The sequence below is a fragment of the Colletes latitarsis genome, chromosome 10 (assembly GCF_051014445.1).
Source record: "Colletes latitarsis isolate SP2378_abdomen chromosome 10, iyColLati1, whole genome shotgun sequence".
Lineage (NCBI taxonomy): Eukaryota > Metazoa > Arthropoda > Insecta > Hymenoptera > Colletidae > Colletes > Colletes latitarsis.
In genome coordinates, this window is record NC_135143.1 from 14688391 (window position 1) to 14712973 (window position 24583).

Here is a 24583-nt window from a genome sequence, read left to right on the forward strand (position 1 = left end):
TCGGCCAACCAGAATGCAATACGACCAGTCATCCAAACCCCTCCGTGAATGATTCCACGAGAATAATAGCCGGCCTCTCGGTGTTGCGACACACGGTTGTGCAACAAATTTTTTACGAACCATCGTGACTGACACTCCCGTCATTGTTCGCGTTTAGAATGATAAAAGATAAGGAATCACACGATTTTTCAACGCTGATAGTTCGTACAAAATTTTTCCATGGACCGACGTCGCCCGACCGAAGTTAAGAGTAATTCAGTCACGAAAAGGATCTTCCGTAGATCCGACGCATGTTACAGAGATGGACGAAGGAGCGCGACTTTGTTGCTCGTTTCGAGAGAAGCGAGAATCTTTTGTGCGAAACGCGAAAATAACCGTCGCGAATATCCCGTTGGAAATGTTCGCAAACTTCGTATGAATTCGTCGCCCTGAACTCTATCAACTTCCGTGAAACTTCTGAACGACACGTTGCATAGCAATCTTTAGAACCGTATGCTCAATTTAACCCTTTCGGTGCTGACGTATTTATATTTGCCGAGCAAAGTATAAAACGAGTCATAGTTTTTTAACTGAGATATTTAAATAATAAAAAGTAAAGAGTGACAATCTTCATAGCTCTTGAAATTTAGGATCAAAATTTCAGAACATAAGTAAATACTTTTTTATAGCATCGAACAGTGCAATACAAATTATACAGTTCCATTTTAAGGAAGAATGCAATTGCAGTTTTAAAACGTTTAATTTTGCCGTTCTTTTTTGTATCTCTACCCACTTAAGAGATGTAGCTTCTCTCAGTTACGCGAGAAATGGTGTACGGAACTGTTTACCTCCGTTTGGTCGTGAATTAAACTATATTGTCGGTATTTGAAACCGTAATTTCTAAGTTTCACGGAAAGCTTTGCCAATCAACGAACGAGGAACAAGCGTGCCGCGCCTTCGCGCCATACTCCCACGTCCAGTGCCAACTTGATTCCCTAAAGCTGAGCTTAACTCTTCTGACGGACACGGCCAATTCTGTTTCAGGATATCGCAGGAAGCGCCGGGAATCCCGGTACCCCCGTACCACTTCATCCCGCCGGACCACATCGTTAAGTCGCCGATCCACTAAAAGTGGTGACACACACGTATGTCGTTGTCGTCGCCGAAAGGGCGCGGGGCGTCGCGACGAACGCGAGGCTGTCAATGGCATCTGGGGCTAGGCCACGCAATGTGTTCAACCAGCTTGCTAATCGACACACTTGCAAAACGAACAGCAACAGATATGAACACACCGACAACAACAACAACAAAAGAACATCAACAGTGGGAGAGGGAGTCACGTACACACACGATTTTGAACATGCACACGATACACACGAAGGAAATACGTGTTGGTACACAGATTCGGGTATCCGCGTAGGAATGGTACATACACACGTTAAACGAACACGTACACACGCATACACCCACACACGATTAGGATATTGAAACTTGTGCGCGCGCTCTCGATAACAAACAAAAAAACAAAACAAAAAAAAGTAAAAAAAAAACAAAAAAAAGAGTGGGAGGTGTACATACGAGGCAAACGCAGGAAGAAGGGATTTACTTGAGCACGCGCTTAACACGCGAGTAGAGACGAAGAAGGCACGCGCGCGCGTACACGGACATATACTCGAGTGTACAAAATTGTACAAAAGATATTTAAACAAACAAAGAAACAAAAAAAAAACGATGCACGCCGCAGCCCGGCCGGGGTTGCTGCCGATTGGTAAAGGGAACAAGCCAAAGATACGTTAGTTTTCATTTTTATATTTAAACGAGAAAAACAAAATGATACGAGAACGGGAGAGAAATACGAGAGAATTATTATAATGATTATTAATCATGAATGTGTGAACAAGGACGCTGAATACTATATTAGGCCGGTTCTTAGCGTTTTTTCTATCGATGGTGTTTCGCCGTGTTGCTGAACCATGACGAATCCTGATTCTCCAGCGCTTTGGGAAGCGTCATATGTACTACAAAAGCATCTATTCACTATAATCGGAAGTTTCTGATTCATATATGAATCAGAAGAACTTTTTATAGAAACAGTGAACGCGTCAACCCTTAGAGTCGTTAGAGAGACTGACAGTTAATAAGTAGAAGTAGACAAAAAAGAATAAAGATTTCGATGGTATTACCCAACATAACTTCGAATCTTTTTTTTTAATGCTTGCGTTCTCTGGAACTGCGAGCGCCATTTTGAAATAGTCTCTTAGCGTCCCAGACGGCACTGTACGTCGGTCGAAGGTTTGAATTCTGATCCATTAAAACTGTATTGGTTCGTAACAAACTTTCGTAGAACAAAATGGCGCGTTCTGACACGTGGGAGTTGATCCAAGGTTTGCCCAGTCGCGGAATCTCGGATCGAGGGATCGTTGGGTATGGTCTTGCGCATGCACGGAACACCGAGGAGTGACAATTGACCGCGCGCGGTAATTACGTAGTTCCGTAGAATTTTTGCATGTGAGACTCGATTTCAAAATTGACGGGCAAAAAGAAAGAGGTTTTCTTTTCTGGAAGCGAGCCGCGGCTGGAGCGTGGCTCCCGGAAGCCGCGGAGCGTTCAACGCGCGCGCGTCAGCGTCGTCTTCGATGAGTCACCGCGACTTCGGGCGTGGAACAGACTCGTCGAGTCGTCGCTGGACCGCGCTCTTCAGTGGAAGGAACAAAGGAAATTATTACGTGGAATATAAATAACGATATATATTATATATATACATAATATATATATATATTTATTATACGATTAAAAAACCAATGGAGGAAAAAAAACAATTAGAGGAGATAAATCGCGATAAAAAGGTGCGAGCTCAATGCCCAGCTTCGATCTGGAGGCGTATTCTTCATCTTCTTCTTCATCTTCATCCTACTCCGCTCTTCTTCTGCTATCCACCCATCCGTGCTTCCTTGTACGAGGGAGCCGATCGACTCGTAGCTAAAGGACGTATATTTGCTTCGACGACACTGAGCTAATCGAACGTTTTTCGGTGTATTCGTTGCAGGGTAAATTCAGTGTCTTCTTAGTGATCGCGAGCTTAACTCTGGGCTCGATAAACGATCTTTTTCGATTATTGCGTTGTGCAGCGCGGCGATAATGCGCGTCGCTAACGTTTGGTTCGGTTTAGAGACTGTTTTGGGCGCTAATTCGGAAAAAAGAAACGTAGTTTGCGACCTCACGCATAGACTGTCCAACAGTATTCCGCGTCGACCGCTTCCAATCCGTGTGCCAAAGATGCGCGAAATTTTGAGATAAATGTCGTGTTTGAAGGAGTGTTCGCGCGCTTTCCGTGCTTCCTGTCGTACATCTCTCGAAGTTCCTCGTCCTGGGCGATCCGTGTTGTCCTTTTCTGTCGAAATTTTAAAGAATTGTATCGCGTCTCGATTAATCCCTCCCCCCTTCCCCCTTCGTTTTGTAGCTGAGAAGATAGTAAAAGACTGTCTTACTTTATTATTACTGTTTCTTTTCTTTCTTATTTTTTTTCTTTAAGACGAAGCGTGCAATATGGCGTCACGTTCAATCTCAATAGCACCACTGTGATCGACGCTTCGTCTTGTTAAGTTCGCTCAAAATTATCGTAATCTTTTACGCGATTCGATCTTGTAAATATATATATCGTTTCTCGTTGTACATATTTATTGATTCATCTCGGATCTTTTTGTTCTCTGTTTTTTAGAGTGAAATCGTCTCATTGTCGATCAGCGAACATTTATTCGCGTATCTATTTATCGCGCGTTTTTCGATCGTGCAATTTTAATTATTGTTTTATCACGCAATCGGTTGCTTCGTCAATTTGCCCGGATGAGCTTTCAATCGAAATGAAAGACTATGCCTATTTCGCGAGAAAAAAAATAATGGAAGTATATTTATATACGTAGAAACGTTGCGTTTCTATTCCTATATATACGTATATTATCTAGTGTGTTTTTTTTTTACGAATTGCTAGATACACTGAGCGAAATAGAGACATATTCGTTTTTTTATATACATATATATATATTATATATATACGCTAAGTTAAGTATTAACTTATTTGTACTGTTATTATTTATGATAATTTTTAATGGTTGCGACGATGAAAAATTGTATGCATTGGCGTGTTTATTCGACGAAGCATTTGTCTCTTTTCTCACCTATCCAAGAGCCACGGCCAACCAAAAAAATGAAACAAAAGGAAAAAAAGATTTAAAAAAACTATCACACTCTCCTCTGTCCCGCCCCCTCCAAACACCACCCGCAGGATCTTCACGTTGTCCTCTTCGTCTTCATCATCAGCCATCATCTCAACGCCCTTCGGCGACCCGTTCTTCATTCGCAACCCTTTGACCCCCCACCCCCACCCTCCACTCCGTTCTCTATATATCGTCGAACGTACGATGACGATGTACCGAGAAATACACGTAAAAATAGAAAAGAGAAAAAAGTGAACGTAGACGGTGCGACGGTCACCGACAACTAAACGACGGCATCGTCGTTCGAGCGAGAAAAGTTTATAGCCTCTGCTATGATAACAAAAAAAAAAATACAAAAAAGTAACACACACTCACACACGTAAGTTATATCGAAATAATTAGTGAGAGACGCTGTATGATTGTGTATATCAACAATAAATAATTGCTGTGATTAGAATCGATAATTAGTAAGTAGTTAAGGACAATTTTTAAGGCGCATCGCAAGAGAAAAAGAAGGAAAAAAAAGCATGTGGTTTACGCAGTACCGCGAACATATTGCATGTATGCATCCGTGTGTGTGTGTGTTTGTGCGCGTGTGCCAAGAGAGATTAAGAAGAACGGAAGTTAAACGACGGATGAACAGAGAAAAAAGACACTGTGTGCCAGAGATCGAGAGAAACGATGAAACAAAAAACAGAAAAAAAAACAAATAAAAAGCGAACGCGTTCAGGGGAGATTTAAGAAGCTTTTCGTTTTCGTTTTCCCCAAACGGCGAATCAAGTACGTGCGCGCGTGCGTGTAATCCTCCTCGATCGTCGAGAGGCATTACGCGAGTCTGCTATAGATCCGTGAAAACGGATCGATCGATTCAAGGATGAAGGATCAATCAGGAGGCGATTGCCGCGCGCGTTTACGTAGATAAACACAAACACACACACACGTACATCACATTGTGCTCTCCTCGCTCGACTCGTCATCTTGAATCAGAAATCAAGGACAAAGAAAATAAGATTGCACTAAAAAAAAAGATTAAAGTGTTTCAGTGTGCCTTTCGGTGTTGTGACCGCTTGTAAACGTTCGTTCATACCGGTGCACCGAAAGGGTTGAATGGTGAATCGACAGGGGAGAGCGCCGTCACATCTTTCTGCGCGAATCACAGTTTCGTCGCGGCGAAATGGACGAAACGGATCAAGAACTAATCCCCCTGAATCTCCATAATCTCCCGGTAACTTTGATTTCGTCCGTGTCCCGCATGGAGAACGGTGGTCGGTGCGAGCATTTTTCGTTTATTCTCGTTTGTTGTCGCGAGTGTCTATATTCTCGAGCTCGCGAAATGTTGTCACTGTCCACCGAGCTTCGATCAAATTCAATCCTATCGAACCCCGAGGCCCGCGATGGTTTCTTCGTATTCGTCCTCCTCAACCCATCCCCTCGCTTTTGTTTCCCCTCTTACGCGACCAGAAACCATCGTCGCGTCCCATATACTCCAAAAGCATATCCAGTGACACATATGACTAGGCTACGAATAATTAACCTCTCTTTTGCTCCGATAAGCAAGCTCATATTTATTCGGCGTGTATTGTCATTCTCAAATAGATGATCGATTAATTGTATACTTCTTCGGGACATCTCTATCTTGTAGATACCTTCAATCAGTCGAGTCTTCGTAGTGTCTAGTAGCCGCTAAGGTATCGACTACCGAGTGTAATTTTCGTATTAACGGTGAGAAGGAGCCGCGTCAGAAGGATCGGCTGACGAAAAGGGGTGCGATACACGCGACGTGAACGTGTTACGAAAAGGAAAAGAAAGAAACGCTTTGGGGTAGCTTGTACCCCAGAATCTGGAATATCCATAGCTTTCTTTCGATGGTGCAACCTTATCTAGAATTCAAAAGAAACTTCGTGTACGAGTGTAGATACTGGTACAAAGCAATTTTAAACGACCTGAAGCCTGATACGCCGATATACACGCTAGTACAAAGTCTTCCAGTGCTTAAAACGATCTGGAATCAGGACTTGGAAGGACACGAAACTTTGTACGCTGGTATATATTCCGGTACAACGTTATCCAGGACTCATTTGACGACCTTTGTACCCTGAAAGAATTTCGATCTCTTCGACGTCGTTCACGAAGTTGAAAACGTAAACCTGATCTTCAAACGGGTACACGGTAGAGACGATCGACACGCGCGTGTATCCGCAACCCCTTCCCGCCTTTTTTCACATCGGAATATACACAACATACGAGCTCTAGCGATGTTCGAGCGCAAACTACGAGTAGCTCGATTCGAGGAAGACGAAGAATGGTATCCGTGTGTCGACCATTTTTTGCTCCCCCGTAGCCGTACGGGAAACGTCGATCGATCTGATCGTTCCACCCTCCTCCATTTTGTCTCGTCATTTGCCCTCGAACGAGGTTTATTGAAAAGCGAGGACGTTGCGCGCGTCAACGTCGATTAAAACACGATCGTATCGTTGTGGCGTAGAGCAATCTGTTAGTGCAGGGGCCTTATCCTTACTGCGCGGGTCCTGGCGAGGATCCGTCACGATCGCGAGGTGGACGACTTTAGTTTCCATAGAAGAATAACATTCGTAGCTTAACAATCTCAATATATATATACATATATATACATCGGTTATCATTCGATATTCGTACGGGAACAATTATCAATTAGTTTCTACATCATTCTAATAGAGACAAAATTTGCAAAGAAAAGGTGTACAAAATTGTTTCATAATTTAAACGAAGCATATGGTTTGCATTAGGTATTTTAGGTAATACCCTATGGTCGAGAAACGTATGAAGAAAAAAACTAAAAAAAATAAAGTTTCAAATGCTATTTCATTTCAATATAAATTTATATTTAATTCGTAACGTGTAGTATTGTAATTAATCATACAAATTTGAAACTGAATCTGCCTTCGTAGCAAAAACGACAATACACAGAGTTAAACACACCGAACAAACTTAAGATCCGTTAATTGTGAACCCAGAACCGACGTCAGTATTAATATCAATATCGGAATATCGATAAAAAGAATCGGAACGAATAAAAAAAATCTAAGAGTGCGATTAGTCGGTTCTGGTATCGAGAAATGGCGGTCGATGACGGCAGAACGCTCGTTCGTGACGGATCATAGTCGGGTGCCCAACCTTACCGTAACGCAAGGCAATCAGCTAAGAAATAACTTAGTTTTTATAGGATATTGAACACGCGCTCTGCTCCGACGGGGCGCGGTATTAAGGGCAAGACCTTCTATCTCTCGTCTGAAGGGCGCGTGGAACAAAGGGTCGAACGCGATCGAGCGGCCGGCCAAGATTCTCAATGGCATATTTTTCTGTAACGATTGAGAGCGTGAGTGAGAGAGAGATAGAAATGGAAGAAATAACGTATGTTTACAAAGAAAACAATAATAATACGAGGGACTAAAGAGAACTTCGAGTACGCAAAACACGTACGCTCGGGATAATAGAATCGCAGAGATGCATGGATGCGCGCGAGTATTTCTTTGTTTTCTTCTTTACGTGTGCCAAACGAGCAAGAAAAGACGGAAAGAAAAAAAAATAATACACGAGGATCGTGGTAATTGTTCGGCGTGTGGCCGAACCTTGTGCCAAGCTTAGATAATTCGCGAACTGAATAATAAACACGTGTGCCAAATCGTCGTTACACCTCCACCGCTGCAGCTGTTTCGAATATGGGGGATGCTCTGTTCCGTCGATCGTTCGTGCTTTCGACTCTCGTTGCCGCGCTTTGAACCCGGATCACTCGATCCCAAGCGTTCTCGTTCACCTGTAGAATATTCCAGATCCGTGGGAGGGATCTCACCGCATATACTGTATCGCGCGAAAGCGGAACAATGAAGCTTGGACGAGGAGCGACGCGAAAAGTCGGCATCGAGAGCGACCGGAAGGAAACGTTTGATTGCAACGTGTACGAAATGTCTGCTTTCTAGGTTGAAGCAAAAGACACTTGACACGGTCGGTCTTTACGATTTTCTCGTCGTGCTCGCCGCGGAGTCCGCCGATTCCTCGCGAAGCGGCTTGAAAACCGCCGGTAATAAGGTCAAGTGGTCTTCGTCGATTGCCCCGAGGATCCTCAATTAGGTTCCTCGAGTTTTAGCCGCTTTGTTGCCAATTTTCATGACTGGTACGGCCGGAAGAAAAGTCAGACGTCTGTGCCAAATTGACGTCACCCGCGGCTTCGTCCGTAGAACCGAGTTTAGAACGCGTACGGGGGAAGGGTAGAGGTTGACCCCTGACAACGCGATACAAAATGGAACAAACTATTCGAGCGGGCAATTCGGACGTTGCAGGCTCGCGAACGAACAGAAAAGGAATTACGTTTTCGACGGCAGTTCAAATAGTACGTAAATTAGCGATGTGCCCTTGTCGGGCGCAAGAGACAGGGATTATATAAAAATTAGTCTGACCTTACGAACATTCAGAGCTTCAGTTTTATTCGCGTCGACGTTCGCGATCCATTCGAAGGGTCGTCACGCGTTATCCAGCGAAGATAACGGGGTAGCGCGCTTTCGTTACGAAAAAACCAAGCTAAATGTATTTTCTCCCATCGATGTAATTTCCAATCCCCTTACGTCTTCCCCTCTGTTCTTCTATTCCGTATTCTTCCGGTAGTTGCACGCAAATTGTTCACGATCAACTCAGAGAACACGGTGAATGTGCTTCCGACGTTGCGAGTCGCCAGACGATCCGCGGTAGGACCCGGAACTGAAAGTCTGATTAAAAATCGGCAGCTTAGGATCGCGAGTGCTCGCCGTACGCTATTGCATATCAAGCTTTATTGGCAACAGTAAACGCTGTAATTGGACCAATAACAACTGGGAGCTCGAGGCTAGCGATGCACATTTTTAAAGAAACAAAAGCGCGGATCATCGTGCTAACGAACGAAGAAAGACAAGTTTAAATATGGTGGCAGGAAGAGTGAGTGATCGATAGATGCTTTTATAAGTTCAAACGCACTAATCGAACTCCACTCGAGTACAAACGTTACTGAAAAATATTACGAAGAATCGGAAGAGTACGGCGATCACGGTGAAAACGAACAAAAAAATTATTTCCACGAGTATTTTGTACGATTTACAAGCATTACTATATTTAACCCCTTTCTTAGGTCGACCGTAAAAGGCAGCTATTTTTTTAAAGACTCGAGACCAAAATGGTCGATTCGCGAACCTCCCTGGTCGACAAAAAGACTCCATCGATGCAAACTGCATATTTTTTCAACGCCCAAAGTACCTTCCGTTGCAGTTGAAATTGTTAAGGGTCTCTGATAACATATCACGAACGTGCGGGTGTAAAACACGACGATATTGTACCGCACGGAAGATTCTGACAATTTCGAGAATCACGATCGAAAGATCGTGTTTACATATTGAAGAATAGAAATTGCATTTAAAATTGAATTACTCGAGGTCGACTACCGCGGATCGTTCCGCAGAGCGAATAATCATACTCGCGGCGTTCTTTCGTTGGTCCCTTCCGGTCGGCGCGCGATAACCATCGAAGTTTCGCGCGCAGGACACAAAAGCACGTGACAAAAAAATGGTCGTCCCGTTTCCTTATGCACCCGCACCAAAATCTAATCCGGTCACAACTATGTGTGTATACTTCGGCTGTTCCTTCTCTTCTTTGTCTCCGACGTCTTTACTTTTTATCTTCCTCGGCCGATAACGACTTATGTTGAAAAGCCTTTACGAAAACAGGGTCTTAAATACTTACGTGTAATACGAGTATTTTAAATTTTTATCGCGGTTAAAAAGAGGTAAAGAGAGAGAGAGAGAGAGAGAGAGAGAGAGAGAGAGAGAGAGAGAAAAGAAATACTAAATAGGCGAGAGAACAAAGTGGAGAAACAAAGCAAGCGTAGTGTGCAATGTAACAATGAACAGAATTAACTTAATGAAATAATAATAATAATAATAATAATAATAATAAAAGAAAAAAGCGAATAAAAATTTTTACAAAAAAAGAGAGAAAGATGTAATTGTATGAAGGGGAAAAAATGCGTAGAGGAACGTCGCGACTGCGTCTTTCAAAACGTTTCGTCGAGTATGGGAGCGAAGCGTCGCTTTTTATAACGTGTTGCTGCGAAGAATATATGTGTATGTATATGTCGCATAGAGCTGCATAACTGTGTCGCGCGTGCAGACGTAATCGAACTAGGTTTGCCAGCGCACTGAATAGGGTACCGTTCTTGATCGCGGTATCGACATGAAAGTCGATTATCGCGGGGACCTAATCGAATCCTCACATATTTTAGCAACCTTCATTTTTCATTAAAAATGTGTTTTCGAGCAGTTTGTTAAATTTTTTTTTATTTAACAACGCTTTAAAACGCACGAAAATATAATACATAGTAATACAAAAACGAGATTCAGCTCTTTTGTAATCTGGCCCTTAAGAAACATGATTACTTTTAAAACAAGTAAGAGTTACGTTTATTTATAATGAAGTTCGTCGAGGAAAAGTGGTCCCGCGATCGGTCGATGACACTCCAGGGTAACGTTTTGTAAAACCTTTTCGTGTAGCGAAAGGAAGAAACGGACAAGCGATGCGCATCCGTCGAAGAGAAATCGAAGGTGCACGAATGCGACGATCGAACGAGCCTTTCTTAGAAATTGGACGATAACGCGAGCAAGCATGGCTGGGAAAATGATACGAGACGCCTGTTAATGGGTCAACGGTGCATACGGCGTCGCGCGTGTGCTCTTAGCGTCCTCGAGACCGTTGCGAACAATTTTTCCTGTATACGATGAAAAGAAATGGGATCGAGATAGACGAGCATAGGCTGAACAAGTTTAATAAGATCCCTGAGATAGTGACCCGAGGACCGAATGGCGAAGATAAAGGCGATTGGACGATCGTCTAAGCTTTATATCGTGACTAGGTCATCGGGTACTGTTTGAAAGAAGACAATAGAAGGATGACACAAACCAGTTATAAAACTTGTGGAGCTACGCGCGTACGGTGAATAAAATTGCATGCAACTCGGAGCACGGTTTCTTGGATGACGTGTCCCATGCGTGACGTTGTACATACGTATACATACGTACGGACATATGTGTATATATAAACGATATACAAGTACTGTAAGCGTATAAGAGATATAATTTATATATAGCTGTATTCTACGTCATCAGTGCATGTAGAACAGGCTTGCGAATGTTCACATGTGATCGTCTCAGCCGGCGTGAGAGTGCTTTAACCTAGAGACTGCGTGAGTGAGAGAGAGAGAGAGAGAGAGATACATATATATATACAAAAAAATATATATATATAATAAATAGATAGATACAGAAAGAGGGAGAGAGAAAAAATACACTATACCTTGTAGTCGACGTTACATATCTTTAAAGTTGTTCGTTTGATAGCGCGATACCGCGCGGATTCAGCGACGCCCGTCAGCCGAGCGTTGATCTTACTTCCAAGACCAATGTCGCGCCTCGAAATACGACGATCCGACGTGACGTCGCTGATCGACCGTGATCGATCGACACGCCGGTCGTCACGGTAGCCGACAGACTCGTATAGACCCGTGAATGACACGCAGGTAACCCCTGACCCAAAGTCAGTCTACATATCAGACTCTAGTTAGCACCAGGTCCCTTCTCAATTTTCGACGTTTTTACCTACGAGTACGAATTTCTGGCGTGTACGGCGATCCACGATCCTTGGAACGAGACTACGTCGATCGTGGACCGCCGTGCACCGAGCTCTGTATCCTTCGATCTCTAACCCCCAGAGCCACAGACGTTGCGCTCATCTTGTTCCAGGTGATTTCGGGCCCTCCCGAAGTCGCCTGATCGTTGTGGCCCCTGGGAGCTCTCCCCCCCTTTCCATGAGACACGGTGCAGTCGGCGAAACAAATGCAACTATTCTCTAGGAGAGCAGCTAACGTTATAATGTTAAACGATAACCCCAACATCATCTGGTCGTAAAACGTCTCTTCGAGCGTACATCGAATTGTCTCGGTGGTTTGCAATTTTTACGTGATGGTTGCGTTTGTTCCACCAAGTGTACGTCTCAGAGACCTAGATTATTCGTATCGCCAGTTACCGCTACTAACGTTGCTATTCGCCGCTACCGACTGCAACTGTAACCGCCATCGATACCGCTACCGCATCGCCCCGTTATCTGACAGCCAGTACAAAACTACGTCGAAACGGGAATAACGAATGGCCAGACTCTTTCGAAAGGACATCGTCGGTTTATTTTTGCTAGAGTAGCGTTTTTTTTCGCGCACGGAACTCGATCACAGCCGCGTGCTTCTCTCCCCCACTCGTCGTCTTTTTCTTGATCCTCATCATCGCAGCGGCGCTCCACTCGATCACGTGTGCTGAGAGAAAATATACGTAGAATCAGTCGATCGGGGGAACTTGACTGGCCGCTCAAGGTCACCGACGAGCTATCCCCACCACATCGAGTACCTTCTATACTAGGGAGAATGGTCTTGGATGGCGCTTAGATCTAGCGATCAGAATTTTTTGACATACTTATTTCACTACATGTCAGCATTTCATATTAGGTGTGGACTAGTGTCTGCAGAATGAACAGCATTACTATCATGGAAACGCAACTGGAAAGACTGATTTCTCTCGCGTGAACACGATTCAGGGACATTCTTTGTAGCTGCTTACAGTACATTTGTAATAGGGGGCCGGGATAGAGCGCGAGAGCAGTGACCTTGAACTGCCACAAAATTCGATCTGACCGTAGAGTACTATTTTGTTCGAAGACGAAAACGGTTGCTTCGAAGGGCAGAATGTGAACCAAAAATTGTCAGCAATCCTTGAAATCTCGTAGCATTTAGCATTTGCTTCTTCGGAACAATCATTTGTTTCTTCAGACATCGTTTCGCTTCGTTAAAGACAACATGTATTTCAGATTGTAATTAAGCGATCATTGCTATAAAGTATTTAACGAAAGAAAATATGTTTTAACAAAGTATTTTGTTAATGTTTTACATTGCTTGTACGATCGAACATGGAGAATATTTCTCTCAGCGCGCATTCTTACCAACGTTTCAGTATCCGTTCATCGTCGAAATTTTCCGATGTCGAAATTTACTCCGTGGACGTAGCAAATGTTTATTGTGATAATCATTGGAGATCGTTCCCGCGGATGTATAATGACGTGCTATGGAACGTCGATAGAAGTTGATCCGTTGAACGAAAGGTGAAAAATGTTAAGCGTTTACGATCATCAATCAGCGTTATTGGTACGACTGTCGATGTGTGTTTTCATCTTGCGAAAACGAATTTTTTCACGGCAATCTATTTGTTATGTATCAGTACCGTCGATACTTTTCACGTAAATCGATAAGTTGTTGATTAGTTGCTATACGTGAGAGGACGAAGAATCATCGTACGGTGACCACAAAACGAATCGCGCGTCTCTCGAAACTAGACCTGAGATTAGTCGAATATTTTTGTATTCAATCGCTTCAGAGATTCAAATATTCGGCGAATATAATTCGAATAACCAATTTTTAAAATCTGTCATTCTATTTTAAACTTTACTTTTGTTTAAGATATTTTATTAAAGCCATTCTGTAACAGTGTTTCTTAAACCACAGCTTCCCGCGGACCCCCGCAACAAAGGAAAGTTTCTTGTACACCCCTTAGAATAAAATAAATTACTTCGAAATATATTTAGAGACTGTTTTATAATAAACTCTATTTATATGTTTTAAATTCTTATTTAATTTGAACTTCTTATACGTTGTTTATTAAATATGACAAAATTAAAAAATCAAATGAAGAAGAGAAACACTGTTCTTTGCAATATCTTTGTTTTGATAAAGAAAAATTGATGTGTTTACATTTTTCGTTCGTGAGCAATTTCTTTCTCAGTCGTAGACAGGACTCTGGAGAATTGCTGGAATATTTGTAAAACGAATTCCGTTAATTTTGTCGTGGAAATAGACTTACTTAATCTCTATTTGAATAATGATATTTAAATAAAAATGTTCAAATAGTAATATTCGAAGTATATTAGTAGCATATGAATACCTAAAAAATATCTAAATATTAAATCATCGGAATAATCCCAGGCTCATTTGAAACAACTATCATTTTGATAAACAAAGTAAACGGTGAATAGTTGGTGAAACGAACATAGAAACTCGAGGCATACAATCTTCGCTACAGTTTTTCTAATGTCGTTGTATTCGTTCCACCTATCTTGCGTGTAGTATAATCGAAAATACAGTGCAAACCGTCACGATGATTGGCGTCCTCTTATTTCGTTTTCTTCTTCTTTCTTTGTAATAAGCTTTTATTGCTCAAAAATTCCCTCTCCGCCACTACGGAGAATGTTTTCCATTCTTGCCAAACAGTTCGCGAAAATGGTGTCGATTTGTTTGCGCCTAACCGCGCGTGACGAGCTAACCCATTCGCGCGACGAGACATATTTCGTTTTGCATCGGCGAACGTTTCGTTCGATCCCCCTCCCTTCAAAACGGGAGACAGGATCCGTGTTAAACGATGAACATATCGTACACGTACACGAATTCTTTTTGTTGCGCTTCTGTACGCGCGACAGCGCAAAAGCGGTCGAGAGTCGACGATTCCGCGCGCGCGACTCTCTATTTGCGTTTACCGTTCCACTTTCATGTTCGGTTGATGTCAGGATATTCAGCGAATTGTACGTGTATATAAAATGTGCAAACACACGCATACATACATACACATACACGCATAGACAAGAAAAACACATACACACGCGCATTGTAATTTATCGTCAATGTTACTTGAGTGTCCGTTAAGGCTTCCGAGCGATGAATTATTCGTTCCGACAGATATAATTACGAAATATATAATACACGTATTATAACGTATACATATAATATGTATATTATGTATTGTATACAGGGATATGTAGCCCGCACAGGTATCCACGACCAAAAAGTGCCGAAACATTGGCGAGAAATATCGAAAGAACAGAGAGGGGGGAAATGTAATGAAAAATTATCGTTTCAAGATATATGTATATCTCGTACGACGCACGATCGAAATAATCGAACCCAAGCGATCGCGCGTGACGCAGAGAACCACGAGATGCACTCGTATTCGAACAGTACTCTCATGCACGCGTACACACGCATATACATATATGTATATATATATATATATATATATATATATATATACATGTATACATTAACAAAGAACACGAACGTTTTCGCATCATTACAGCAGCAGCTGCACCTCTTTTTTGATTCTTACACGCACTCACACTGATCTTCAAATCAAACATTCTTTTTTAGCGGTCAGAGAGAGGGATCGCGGATTTACCAACACTCGAATAGGGATTTAATGTTTGTAAGGGCAATAACGATTGTAAATTTTTCAAGTACACTGTATTTGAATGTATAAGTTGCATAAAAAAGACAGATTTTTTAGATATTGCACTATAATATTTATTATTCTAAGGTAACGAGACAGGGTCGCGATTCGCCGCGCTCGCGATACCTCGCCCGCGCTCCTCATTTTGGCCTCGATCGCGTTCGATTCTCGATACGTCGGTAACGACAGCGAACGAGCTTGTATCGATCGCCACCGCGTTAATTTCATTCTCCATCCTCGTGAAGTTTCGAGCGTTTACCAATTCCGAGTGAGGAAACTTTATTAGCGATCGACGCCGAGTCGCAAGCGCGGCCGCTTCGCGGCGATCATGAATTAATATTAATATTAATTAATAAAGAGGTAAAGCGAATACATTGTTCTTTCCAATAAAAGAGGAAGCAAGATTTTTAGTGTTTACACTACAATTGATAAACGATTCTATTATTACATAATATTATATTAATAACAATATTATTACTGTAATGTTTGTTTTTGGTTATTAAAGTGTGTATATAGCAATATATTCTAGAAATGGTCTCTCTTGTTCAGTCTCTTGTTCACTAACCTCCCAGACATCATATTACTACTCTTTGACCTATTGAATAGGAAAGTATCGATCGTTTTGTCGCATTATTTTTTTTTTTTACAAAAGTTCGTGAAATAATGTAAAAATAAAAATATCAAACTATTAACAAAACTTTTCGTAATATATTCTCTTAATTAAAAAGTATATATTATCTTCTAAGGAATGTCCATAAATTAATCCCATCTGTGGGACATCCTCCCATATTGGGTACTCCGAGTGGAGTGAATCCTTGCGGCAGCAACGGTTCTATTTATACCTTCTCGAAAGAGAACAAGATAGAAGAAAAGAACCGCGTCAACGAATTTACAGTTAATTTGATCTACTGATAAATAAATATCTTATGCAAAACGTGTATGTTACGTGTTCTTTAGAAATCAGTGTACAATGTATTCAAATACTCGCGTACATTCGAATTATGTTAATTGAATATTTAAGTCACTGTCGTATTCGAGAAGTAGTTTTGGCGCTGTAATCGAATGCACAAGTCGATCTTAGCTGACAGATAAACACGTGCTGTTAGGTTTCGTTGATATATTTTTAATATGTCGTCGAATGAAATGGAAGTAGACGATGAAAGTGAATCAAAGCCAATGAATTTCCACGAGTTAGAATTAGACGACAGAATATTAAAGGTATAGGAATAAATATATCCGTTTTAAAGTAGAGGTTATATTGTAAAGTGAACGTGTCTATTCGTACGAAATCCAGTGTTTATCTTTATATCAAATTACAATATTTTAGGCTGTTGCAAAATTAGGTTGGTTAGAGCCTACATTGATACAAGAGAAAGCAATACCATTGTTGTTAGAAGGGAAAGACATTTTAATTAGAGCCCGTACAGGGTCCGGTAAAACAGCTGCGTTTGCTATACCACTGATTCAAAAAATTCTGTTGAAAAAACGAATGCAACAGAAGCAAGAAATTAAAGGTCTGATTGTAGCTCCAAGCAAAGAGCTATGCAAACAGATACACGAAGTAGTAGTTAGCTTAACAATAAAATGCAGCAGAGAAGTAAAAGTTGTTGACGTCAGTCCACAAATAGATCTGAGTGCACAGAAACCATTGTTGACAGAGAAACCTGATATTGTTATTGGTACTCCAGGCAGATTATTACAACATTTAAAAGCTAATAACATGAAGTTGAAAAATTCCCTTGAAACATTAATAATTGATGAAGCTGACTTGGTATGTGGTTTTAATTTAATACGTGGAATTTACACATAACAATATTATTTTTATATTATAGGTATTTTCATTTGGATATGAGGATGAAATAAAAGCTCTGTTGCGTTATATGCCAACTGTATACCAAGCAGCTTTAGCTTCTGCAACTTTGTCAGAAGATGTTGTGACCCTTAAAAAAATGGTACTTCATAATCCAGCAATTTTAAAATTAGAGGAACCTCCATTAGCTCCGCTGTCTCAATTATCACACTACAGCCTTGCTGCAGAAGAAAATGATAAGGCTGCTATTTTGTATGCTCTATTAAAATTGACTTTAATTAGGTAATTGTATTTGTATCAAAATTAATATAATGGTTTTACAATAATGTAAAATTTAATTTATTAATTTTTTTCTTTACAGGGGAAAAACTATTATTTTTGTAAATACAGTGGATCGATGTTATAAATTAAAGTTATTTTTAGAACAATTTGGTATACCTACCTGTGTTTTAAATTCTGAATTACCAGCAGCTTCAAGATGTAGAGCAGTCAATCAATTTAATTCTGGTACATATGACATCATAATAGCATCGGACGAGAAATCATTAGAAGAAGTAAATATCAAATTTATTAATTATGTAAACGTTAATCGAAATTTGTAATTTGTATTATTAATTACAGCCTCATATGATAAAAGTTAAAGGAAAACGGAGGAAGGACAAAGAATCTGGTGTAGCGCGTGGCATAGATTTTCAATTTGTTTCTAATGTGATCAATTTTGATTTTCCTCTGGATGTAAACTCGTATATTCATAGAGCTGGACGCACTGCACGCGGCAAGAACCAAGGAACAGCACTGAGTTTCATAGCAATAAAAGAAAGACCTCTGCTTGAAAATGTTGAGGAAGAATTAAAACATTGCTACAGTCGTGATACATTGTTTAAAACATACCAATTCAAATTAGAAGAAGTCGAAGGTTTTCGGTATGTAAAACTTTAACGTTGTGTTCGAAATTAATTCTGACGCTTAGTTTATTTTCAGATATCGAGCAAAAGATGCCTGGAAAGCAGTGACAAGAATAGCCGTTCGCGAAGCGCGTTTAAAAGAAATAAAACAAGAGGTATTGACTTGTGAGAAATTGAAAAGCTATTTTGAAGACAATCCGAGAGATTTACAATCGTTAAGACAAGACAAAGCACTTCATACTGTAAAATTACAACCACACCTGAAAGATGTGCCTGAATATATAATTCCACCCACTTTGAAAAGACTTGTCGGTGTTGGTAAAAAGAAAAAGAATTTCAACAGAGGTGCTGCTACATCCAGATCTACTGCTACGCAATTAAAGTATCAAGCACGCGCATCGAATCCGCTAGTTAGTTTACACATACGAAAATAAATTGTACATAAACATATTTTCTTTAACTTTGTTTATTTTCTGCCTTTGTTCGGTATAAATAACATTCTGTTATAATGTATAACTTCATAAGACCTCATACATTCAGATTGTACAAAATTGTAGATGAAAAATTACATACTATTCAAGTATTTTTTAACATGTACAGCAGTGCCCACATAAGTGACCGCATTTTTGCCCACTTAATTGTCCGCGGTTATCCCCACCAATTCGTACAAGCCAAGCGATTTCGAACATCGAGCGTGTCGAGCGTAACTTGACACCGGTCGTTATCGATACATTGTATATATGATTCCGGGTGTCAGCTATTGTATCTCACTCGCATTTATCCTCTTTCCGTATCTCTGTTGAATTCTGAGAAGTAACCATGCCTACATAAATGACCGCGGCCGGTTCCGAGCGTGGTCACTTAAGTGGGCACTACTGTAATATCAGAATATTATACTTCTAACCTACGATTTTTCTGTAATTCCCTTTGGCTTGTATTTTTTTCTAATACCATCATTAAAACCTTCTCTATTCCTGGCAAGTTCAATGGCATAAAATTGTATTCTAATTGTGAGTATACTGTTCTCTTCTGAGTAATCTCCGTCACAATCTGCTCTCAATAATGTACCAAAACTGTAATCTTCTACAAGCCCTTTAAACTGCTCACAAAATGGTCTCCACTTTATCTTTCCCTCTGGTGACTTCAATTCATCTTCATTTATTTTATTCACTTTTAAGTCAGGGAATACATCTCTAAAGGTTTTGTATATTTGTTCATCATGAGGGGTGAGTTTCAAAAACTTAGGATCAACAGAACATAAAATCTATAATAGAAAAGTATTTAATATTTATATCCTTGCTTGTTTTTGTATCTAAACAAATATTTTGAAATTATCTTTACATTAAAATAAACTTCTGCATGCTCCATTGCTTTCATTGCCCACATGGCTTCTACAGAAGGCTAAAAGAACATTCAAATATATTTTTATTACTTAAGGTAATTCAATTGTTCAATTTTTTTAAATTATAACTTACATCATTGTTAAACTCTTCTGCAGGTCTAGACAATACATCGGATCCAGCTAACAATTGATCTGCAGTCTTAAAATTGTGACAAATTACTTTTAGTCAATAGACGTGCTTCAATCAAAATAAAATATAGAAGCACATTTAAACACAAAAATGTAAATATATTATAAAGATAGAGTTACAATATAACTATGTTTTGAACACCTAGTAATACAATATCCGTATTAAACGAGTTTCAATATGATTTTAATCAAATTTAAGATAAACATTGAAAGAAAGAATATATGGTAGGTTAAGAGACTTTCGTACGAAAAAATTTGTGAAATTAATACAACTTCATTGTACTCACAACATCTCCAATGAACGCCATTTCTGTGGTATCTAGAAACAAGTTGGTATCCGAAAATTATCAAATATTTGCCGCGATGTTTATAATAATGTTATACTTTGAAGATCGAGGATCGAATGTACAATACACATGTCACGCAGCCGAATACACGTGTGGCGCAACAGAGGAAAGTGATAATGCAAACAGTTCAGAACAGAGATGCAAGATTCAGCACCGGGTACACTACTCATACTATGCCAGATCACACATACGTAAGTTCGTAGAGTTTCAAAAAGTCGACAAAGGTAAACTGACACATACTCTCTTTCTCAATTCTCCGAAGCTACCCGAAGTAATTTTGAACCGCCTCATGGGAGTCGAGAGAGCCGCCCAAGTTGCAAGGAATAGTTCGTTATTTTCAACGATAGATGGCGCTTATTTTTCGACCTCAAACCCTCTGGTGCTAAAACGCCCAAGTTTGTCGTGGAATAGTTGCTATCGTCCACGCTAGATGGATTTCTCGACAAGCTTGGGCGTTTTAGCACCAGAGGTCCTGAGGTCGAAAAATAAGCGCCATCTATCGTTAAAAATAACGAACTATTCCTTGCAACTTGGGCGACTCTCTCGACTCCCACGAGGCGGTTCGAAATTACTTCGGATAGCTTCGGAGAATTGAGAAAGAGAGTATGTGTCAGTTTACCTTTGTCGACTTTCCGAAACTCTACGAGCTCACGTACGCGTGATCTGGTATGTGTGAGTAGGGCACCGGGTGCTGAATCTGGCATCTCTGTTCATAGCAGCGGCTTCTACGATCGTAGTCTACGATCAGTACGATCGCCTACAATCTCGATGGTATCGATAAAATAAATTCTATCTTTTTCATCATTTTTTAAAGCAGATTTGAAAAAGAACGGATCTGTGATAAATTTGAACAAATATGGTTGGCACGAACGACGTCAACGAAAGCGTATTAAAATTGATAGGCGATATTCATTATGGGTGAGAAGATAAGTTTGTCTAACCTGAAAATGAAATAAAGTGTTACAATATTTTGTGTTTTTAGTGACATTACAGGTACAGACAATATCGTGGCGGCTACTATGTCGGTTTTAAAAGAAATTATAAATAATACGGAGTGGACCACTGCTCAGTACGAATTGCATTTCTTTTAATATGTGTGTTTTCACATAATCCTAAGAAACACTGAATTAAAAAATATCAATTTTTATTACAGTGGAGTGCAAATCTGTCAGCACAGTTATGGCCTTAGATATATCATGAAATTTAAGAAATGTATGAAAAATATGTTTATATAGGTGCAATAACATTGTTTTGATTCATTCGTGTTTCCTTAGGACTATGTAATGTCAACTAATAGTAAATCATTTTAATATAAACTACAAAGTAAGGTACATTATTTTAATTACACACTTTTATTTTAAAAGGACTCTCATAAGTGTAATGAAAGAAAATGGAAAACATTTAGTAGAAGCTATTCCTCTTGAATTCTCTGTTGGAAACATGGTAAGAAGGATATTAAAAATAATTCGGGAGGAATATACTTCAGAATTACAAAATAAAACTGAAGAAACAGATCCACAAGAATCATTACATAAAATTCTTACTGCTGAAGGGGATCAACAAATTGATTTTAACATTTGTGTACCTTCTTTGAAAGAAGCTCTGATAGAGCATATTAATGAGTTTGAGGTTGAATTGGAGACTTGGTTAGTCACAATGATCAGTAAAAATCATTTCTAGAATGCATATTTATTACAAAAATATATATTTTTTCAGTGCAGAAAATATTACACAACAAGCTTCCGAACATATTCATTCTAATGAAATTATTATGACATTTGGTAAATCAAAGTTAGTAGAAGAATTTTTCAAGAGAGCTGCTGCAACAAGAGCATTTGAAGTTATAGTAGCCGAAGGTGGACCTTCTTTAAGTGTATGTATAAAACAAATATTTTATTTGTTATATATGTAGTTAAGTAAGGTTTGCTGGTTATAGGGTCATGAAATGGCAGTGAACCTTGCAAAGGCAAAGATTAAAACGACTTTAATATCGGATGTAGCAATTTTTGCAATGATGTCGCGCGTGAATAAAGTAATAATTGGCACACACACTGTTATGGCAAATGGAGGGTTAAGAGCAATCTCGGGTGCGCATATAGTTGCCCAAGCTGCAAAACATTACTCTGTTCCAGTAATGGTGTTATTGCCACTTTATAAACTTTCTTCCCTTTACCTTTGTTCACACGAACAGGATGGTTTTAATAAACATGCTTCACCATTCCAAGGTGTAATTAACAGTGCCAATGCACCCTTGTTAGAAAGGATTCACGTATATAATCCAGTTTTTGATTATGTACCACCAGAACTGGTTACATTATTTATAACAAATACGTAAGATTAATGAAATTAACAGTTTTATTCATTATATAGTAGTGCCCACTTAAGTGTCCGCGGTTATTCTCGCCAATTTTTGGAAGCCAAGCGGCTTCGAACATCGAGCGTGTCGAGCGTAACATGACGCCGGTCGTTATCGATACATTGTATATATGGTTTCGGGTGCCAGCTATTGCATCTCACTCGCACTTATCCTCTTTCTTTATATCCGTTGAATTCTGAGAAATAACCATGTCCACTTAATCGACCGCGGACACTTAAGTCGGCACTACTGTATTACCTATTGCTATACATTAATCATATGTTTTTATTTCAGAGGTGGAAACGCCCCATCATATGTTTATAGATTACTCAGTGAATTGTACCATCCGGATGATTATGAATTATAAAAGATAAACATATTTATATTTGTATATTTATACTCTAACACTCTTAAATAATTAACCAAATATCTATGCTTTCTAAATAATTTTTCTATAAACAACTTTATTAATACCGAATAATAAAGTTTTTTATTAACAGAAATATTTATTTACATATCAAGATATATACAAGTAATACAATTTACAAAACACATTTTGATATTCTTGTGGGTTCAAAATTATTGAATATTAATATAAAAAAAGTACACAAATATGGTCTTTTCACATTTTGGAGATATATTTTAAATTAGTATTAGGTGTACTATACGTAGGGATTCCAATTGCTACCATCCTCAGGGTGCATAGAATCTGTTACCAATAATATTACATCAACCACCCACCATACTCCTATTCCACCTAATGTGAATAATTTACCTATTGCAGTATGTAATTGCCCTAAACAAAACCGATCCATACCTAGGAAACCTAACAATATGCTGTATAGTAAAGTACTAACAAAATAATGATCACTGTACTTTATGCAGGGAACTCCTTTGCGATCAAATGTTCTGGGTCCATAACACTCGATATCTGGTAATACTGTACAGGATACTTTGGTCTTTTCAACTTTTTCATACCAAGAACCTCCAAACTAAACAGAAAATGACTAAAAAATCGGTATTCAATATATATTTTTACACGTTTCACGTGTATATTTATGAATGCAATGCTACCTTTACACAACCATATCCAGTTTCGTCTTTGGCAGTTTTATTACCCTTATGATCAAACGGCTCTAGGCATTCTATAAATTCCTTTGGCCTGCGATAAATTATTTAATCAAAAATAATAATCGTTAAAGGTAAACAAATGTCGGAACATTCCTAGCAAACGGCCCGTTCACCGATCGGGATGAGTTTACGTCATTCGATTCGTCTAATTCAGTACATTATTGATATGTACTGAAACTATAATTAACTATAATTCGTTATTTTTTTATATTCTTCCTGTGAACCTGTCAAAAAATGTACTTAACCTTACTTTTTTACTGTAACTTTACGACAAGTTTATAAAAAAATAACAAATTTCCGCAGATAATGAAATGCATACTAATAATGTACTGAATTAGACGAATCGAATGACGTAAACTCACCCCGATCGGTGAACGGGCCGTTTGCTAGGAATATACCCAAATGTCTGACACCAAAGCGTCAGATTACTTGACTACTTACAGAAATTTGCACAGAACCAATGGACCCTCGGGTCTATACTCCTGTTGAAAATCCGTGGTTTTGTTTGTTGGCGCGATTCCCGAACTTATTTGCAAATCCCACAAAAAGCAAATGAGAACCGATACCGAATATCGTAACCTCATCTTGCTGAGTTTGACATGTTTAAATTCACAACTATACGACCGAGCTCATAAAAAACGCGCTAACAAAGTGCATTTCCAACAATGCGTTATGTGCAAGTCTAGAATGCACTTTGCGTAAAGTAGCTTCTTGATTGGTTGGAGATTTTCGGAACACAGGGATTCGTAAATGCGATAGGAGAAATAAGTTAATCATTAATTATTATTTATATTGTGCCAAAGAGGAAAAAAGAAATTAGAGTTTGATTTAGAGGTGAAACTATTGTGAAGGAGAAGGGGTAGCCGAACTTAAGGATTCTTCTTCGCGGGGCACGAGTCATTGTCGTCGGGGGAACGAGCCAATAGTAGCTCGTTTCGTGCGGA

The 24583-nt window shown here is 39.6% G+C and overlaps 5 protein-coding genes across 5 annotated transcripts in view; 3 read left to right on the forward strand and 2 right to left on the reverse strand.

Moving 5' to 3' along the window:
* The window catches only part of Mub (poly(rC)-binding protein mub), a 183227-nt gene extending 167145 nt beyond the window's left edge, over nt 1–16082 (forward strand). Inside the window, exon 12 of the mRNA XM_076774540.1 lies at nt 1024–16082. Within this exon, the coding sequence (XP_076630655.1) occupies nt 1024–1108 (85 nt within the window). The 3' untranslated portion in view covers nt 1109–16082. The remainder of the gene's footprint in view (nt 1–1023) is intronic.
* Nucleotides 16083–16530: 448 nt separating this feature from the next.
* On the forward strand, nt 16531–18871 carry Hlc (putative ATP-dependent RNA helicase DDX56). The gene is made up of 6 exons (XM_076775130.1): nt 16531–16777; nt 16887–17330; nt 17392–17651; nt 17731–17923; nt 17991–18292; nt 18351–18871. Exons 1-6 carry the CDS (start codon nt 16688–16690, stop codon nt 18706–18708), a joined length of 1647 nt encoding a protein of 548 aa, XP_076631245.1. The 5' UTR covers nt 16531–16687; the 3' UTR covers nt 18709–18871.
* On the reverse strand, nt 18745–20454 carry LOC143346729 (protein PBDC1). The gene is made up of 4 exons (XM_076775131.1): nt 20093–20454; nt 19750–19815; nt 19616–19675; nt 18745–19538 (listed from the first exon to the last, which is right to left on the reverse strand). Exons 1-4 carry the CDS (start codon nt 20111–20113, stop codon nt 19179–19181), a joined length of 507 nt encoding a protein of 168 aa, XP_076631246.1. The 5' UTR covers nt 20114–20454; the 3' UTR covers nt 18745–19178.
* Nucleotides 20455–20858: 404 nt separating this feature from the next.
* Nucleotides 20859–23011, forward strand: Eif2bbeta (eukaryotic translation initiation factor 2B subunit beta). The gene is made up of 6 exons (XM_076773848.1): nt 20859–21070; nt 21135–21221; nt 21517–21798; nt 21869–22025; nt 22089–22483; nt 22803–23011. Exons 1-6 carry the CDS (start codon nt 21009–21011, stop codon nt 22873–22875), a joined length of 1056 nt encoding a protein of 351 aa, XP_076629963.1. The 5' UTR covers nt 20859–21008; the 3' UTR covers nt 22876–23011.
* A 24-nt stretch (nt 23012–23035) lies between these two features.
* Amrt (TM2 domain-containing protein 2 amaretto) lies at nt 23036–24435 on the reverse strand. Its single transcript, XM_076773849.1, has 3 exons — nt 24081–24435; nt 23583–23670; nt 23036–23500 (listed from the first exon to the last, which is right to left on the reverse strand). Exons 1-3 carry the CDS (start codon nt 24221–24223, stop codon nt 23171–23173), a joined length of 561 nt encoding a protein of 186 aa, XP_076629964.1. The 5' UTR covers nt 24224–24435; the 3' UTR covers nt 23036–23170.
* Between the last annotated feature and the right edge of the window lie 148 nt (nt 24436–24583).

Coding starts and splice junctions, on each gene's coding strand:
- Hlc (XM_076775130.1), top strand. CDS start 16,688: ATGTCGTCGAATGAAATGGAAGTAGACGATGAAAGTGAATCAAAGCCA. Junction 16,778..16,886: donor TAGACGACAGAATATTAAAG/GTATAGGAATAA, acceptor ACAATATTTTAG/GCTGTTGCAAAATTAGGTTG. Junction 17,331..17,391: donor TAATTGATGAAGCTGACTTG/GTATGTGGTTTT, acceptor TTTATATTATAG/GTATTTTCATTTGGATATGA.
- LOC143346729 (XM_076775131.1), bottom strand. CDS start 20,113: ATGGCGTTCATTGGAGATGTT. Junction 19,676..19,749: donor CAGAAGAGTTTAACAATGAT/GTAAGTTATAAT, acceptor ATGTTCTTTTAG/CCTTCTGTAGAAGCCATGTG. Junction 19,539..19,615: donor ATGCAGAAGTTTATTTTAAT/GTAAAGATAATT, acceptor TTTCTATTATAG/ATTTTATGTTCTGTTGATCC.
- Eif2bbeta (XM_076773848.1), top strand. CDS start 21,009: ATGGTTGGCACGAACGACGTCAACGAAAGCGTATTAAAATTGATAGGC. Junction 21,222..21,516: donor ACGGAGTGGACCACTGCTCA/GTACGAATTGCA, acceptor TTATTTTAAAAG/GACTCTCATAAGTGTAATGA. Junction 22,484..22,802: donor ACATTATTTATAACAAATAC/GTAAGATTAATG, acceptor TTTTTATTTCAG/AGGTGGAAACGCCCCATCAT.
- Amrt (XM_076773849.1), bottom strand. CDS start 24,223: ATGAGGTTACGATATTCGGTATCGGTTCTCATTTGCTTTTTGTGGGAT. Junction 23,671..24,080: donor TTGGTTCTGTGCAAATTTCT/GTAAGTAGTCAA, acceptor AATTTATCGCAG/GCCAAAGGAATTTATAGAAT. Junction 23,501..23,582: donor CTGGATATGGTTGTGTAAAG/GTAGCATTGCAT, acceptor TTTTCTGTTTAG/TTTGGAGGTTCTTGGTATGA.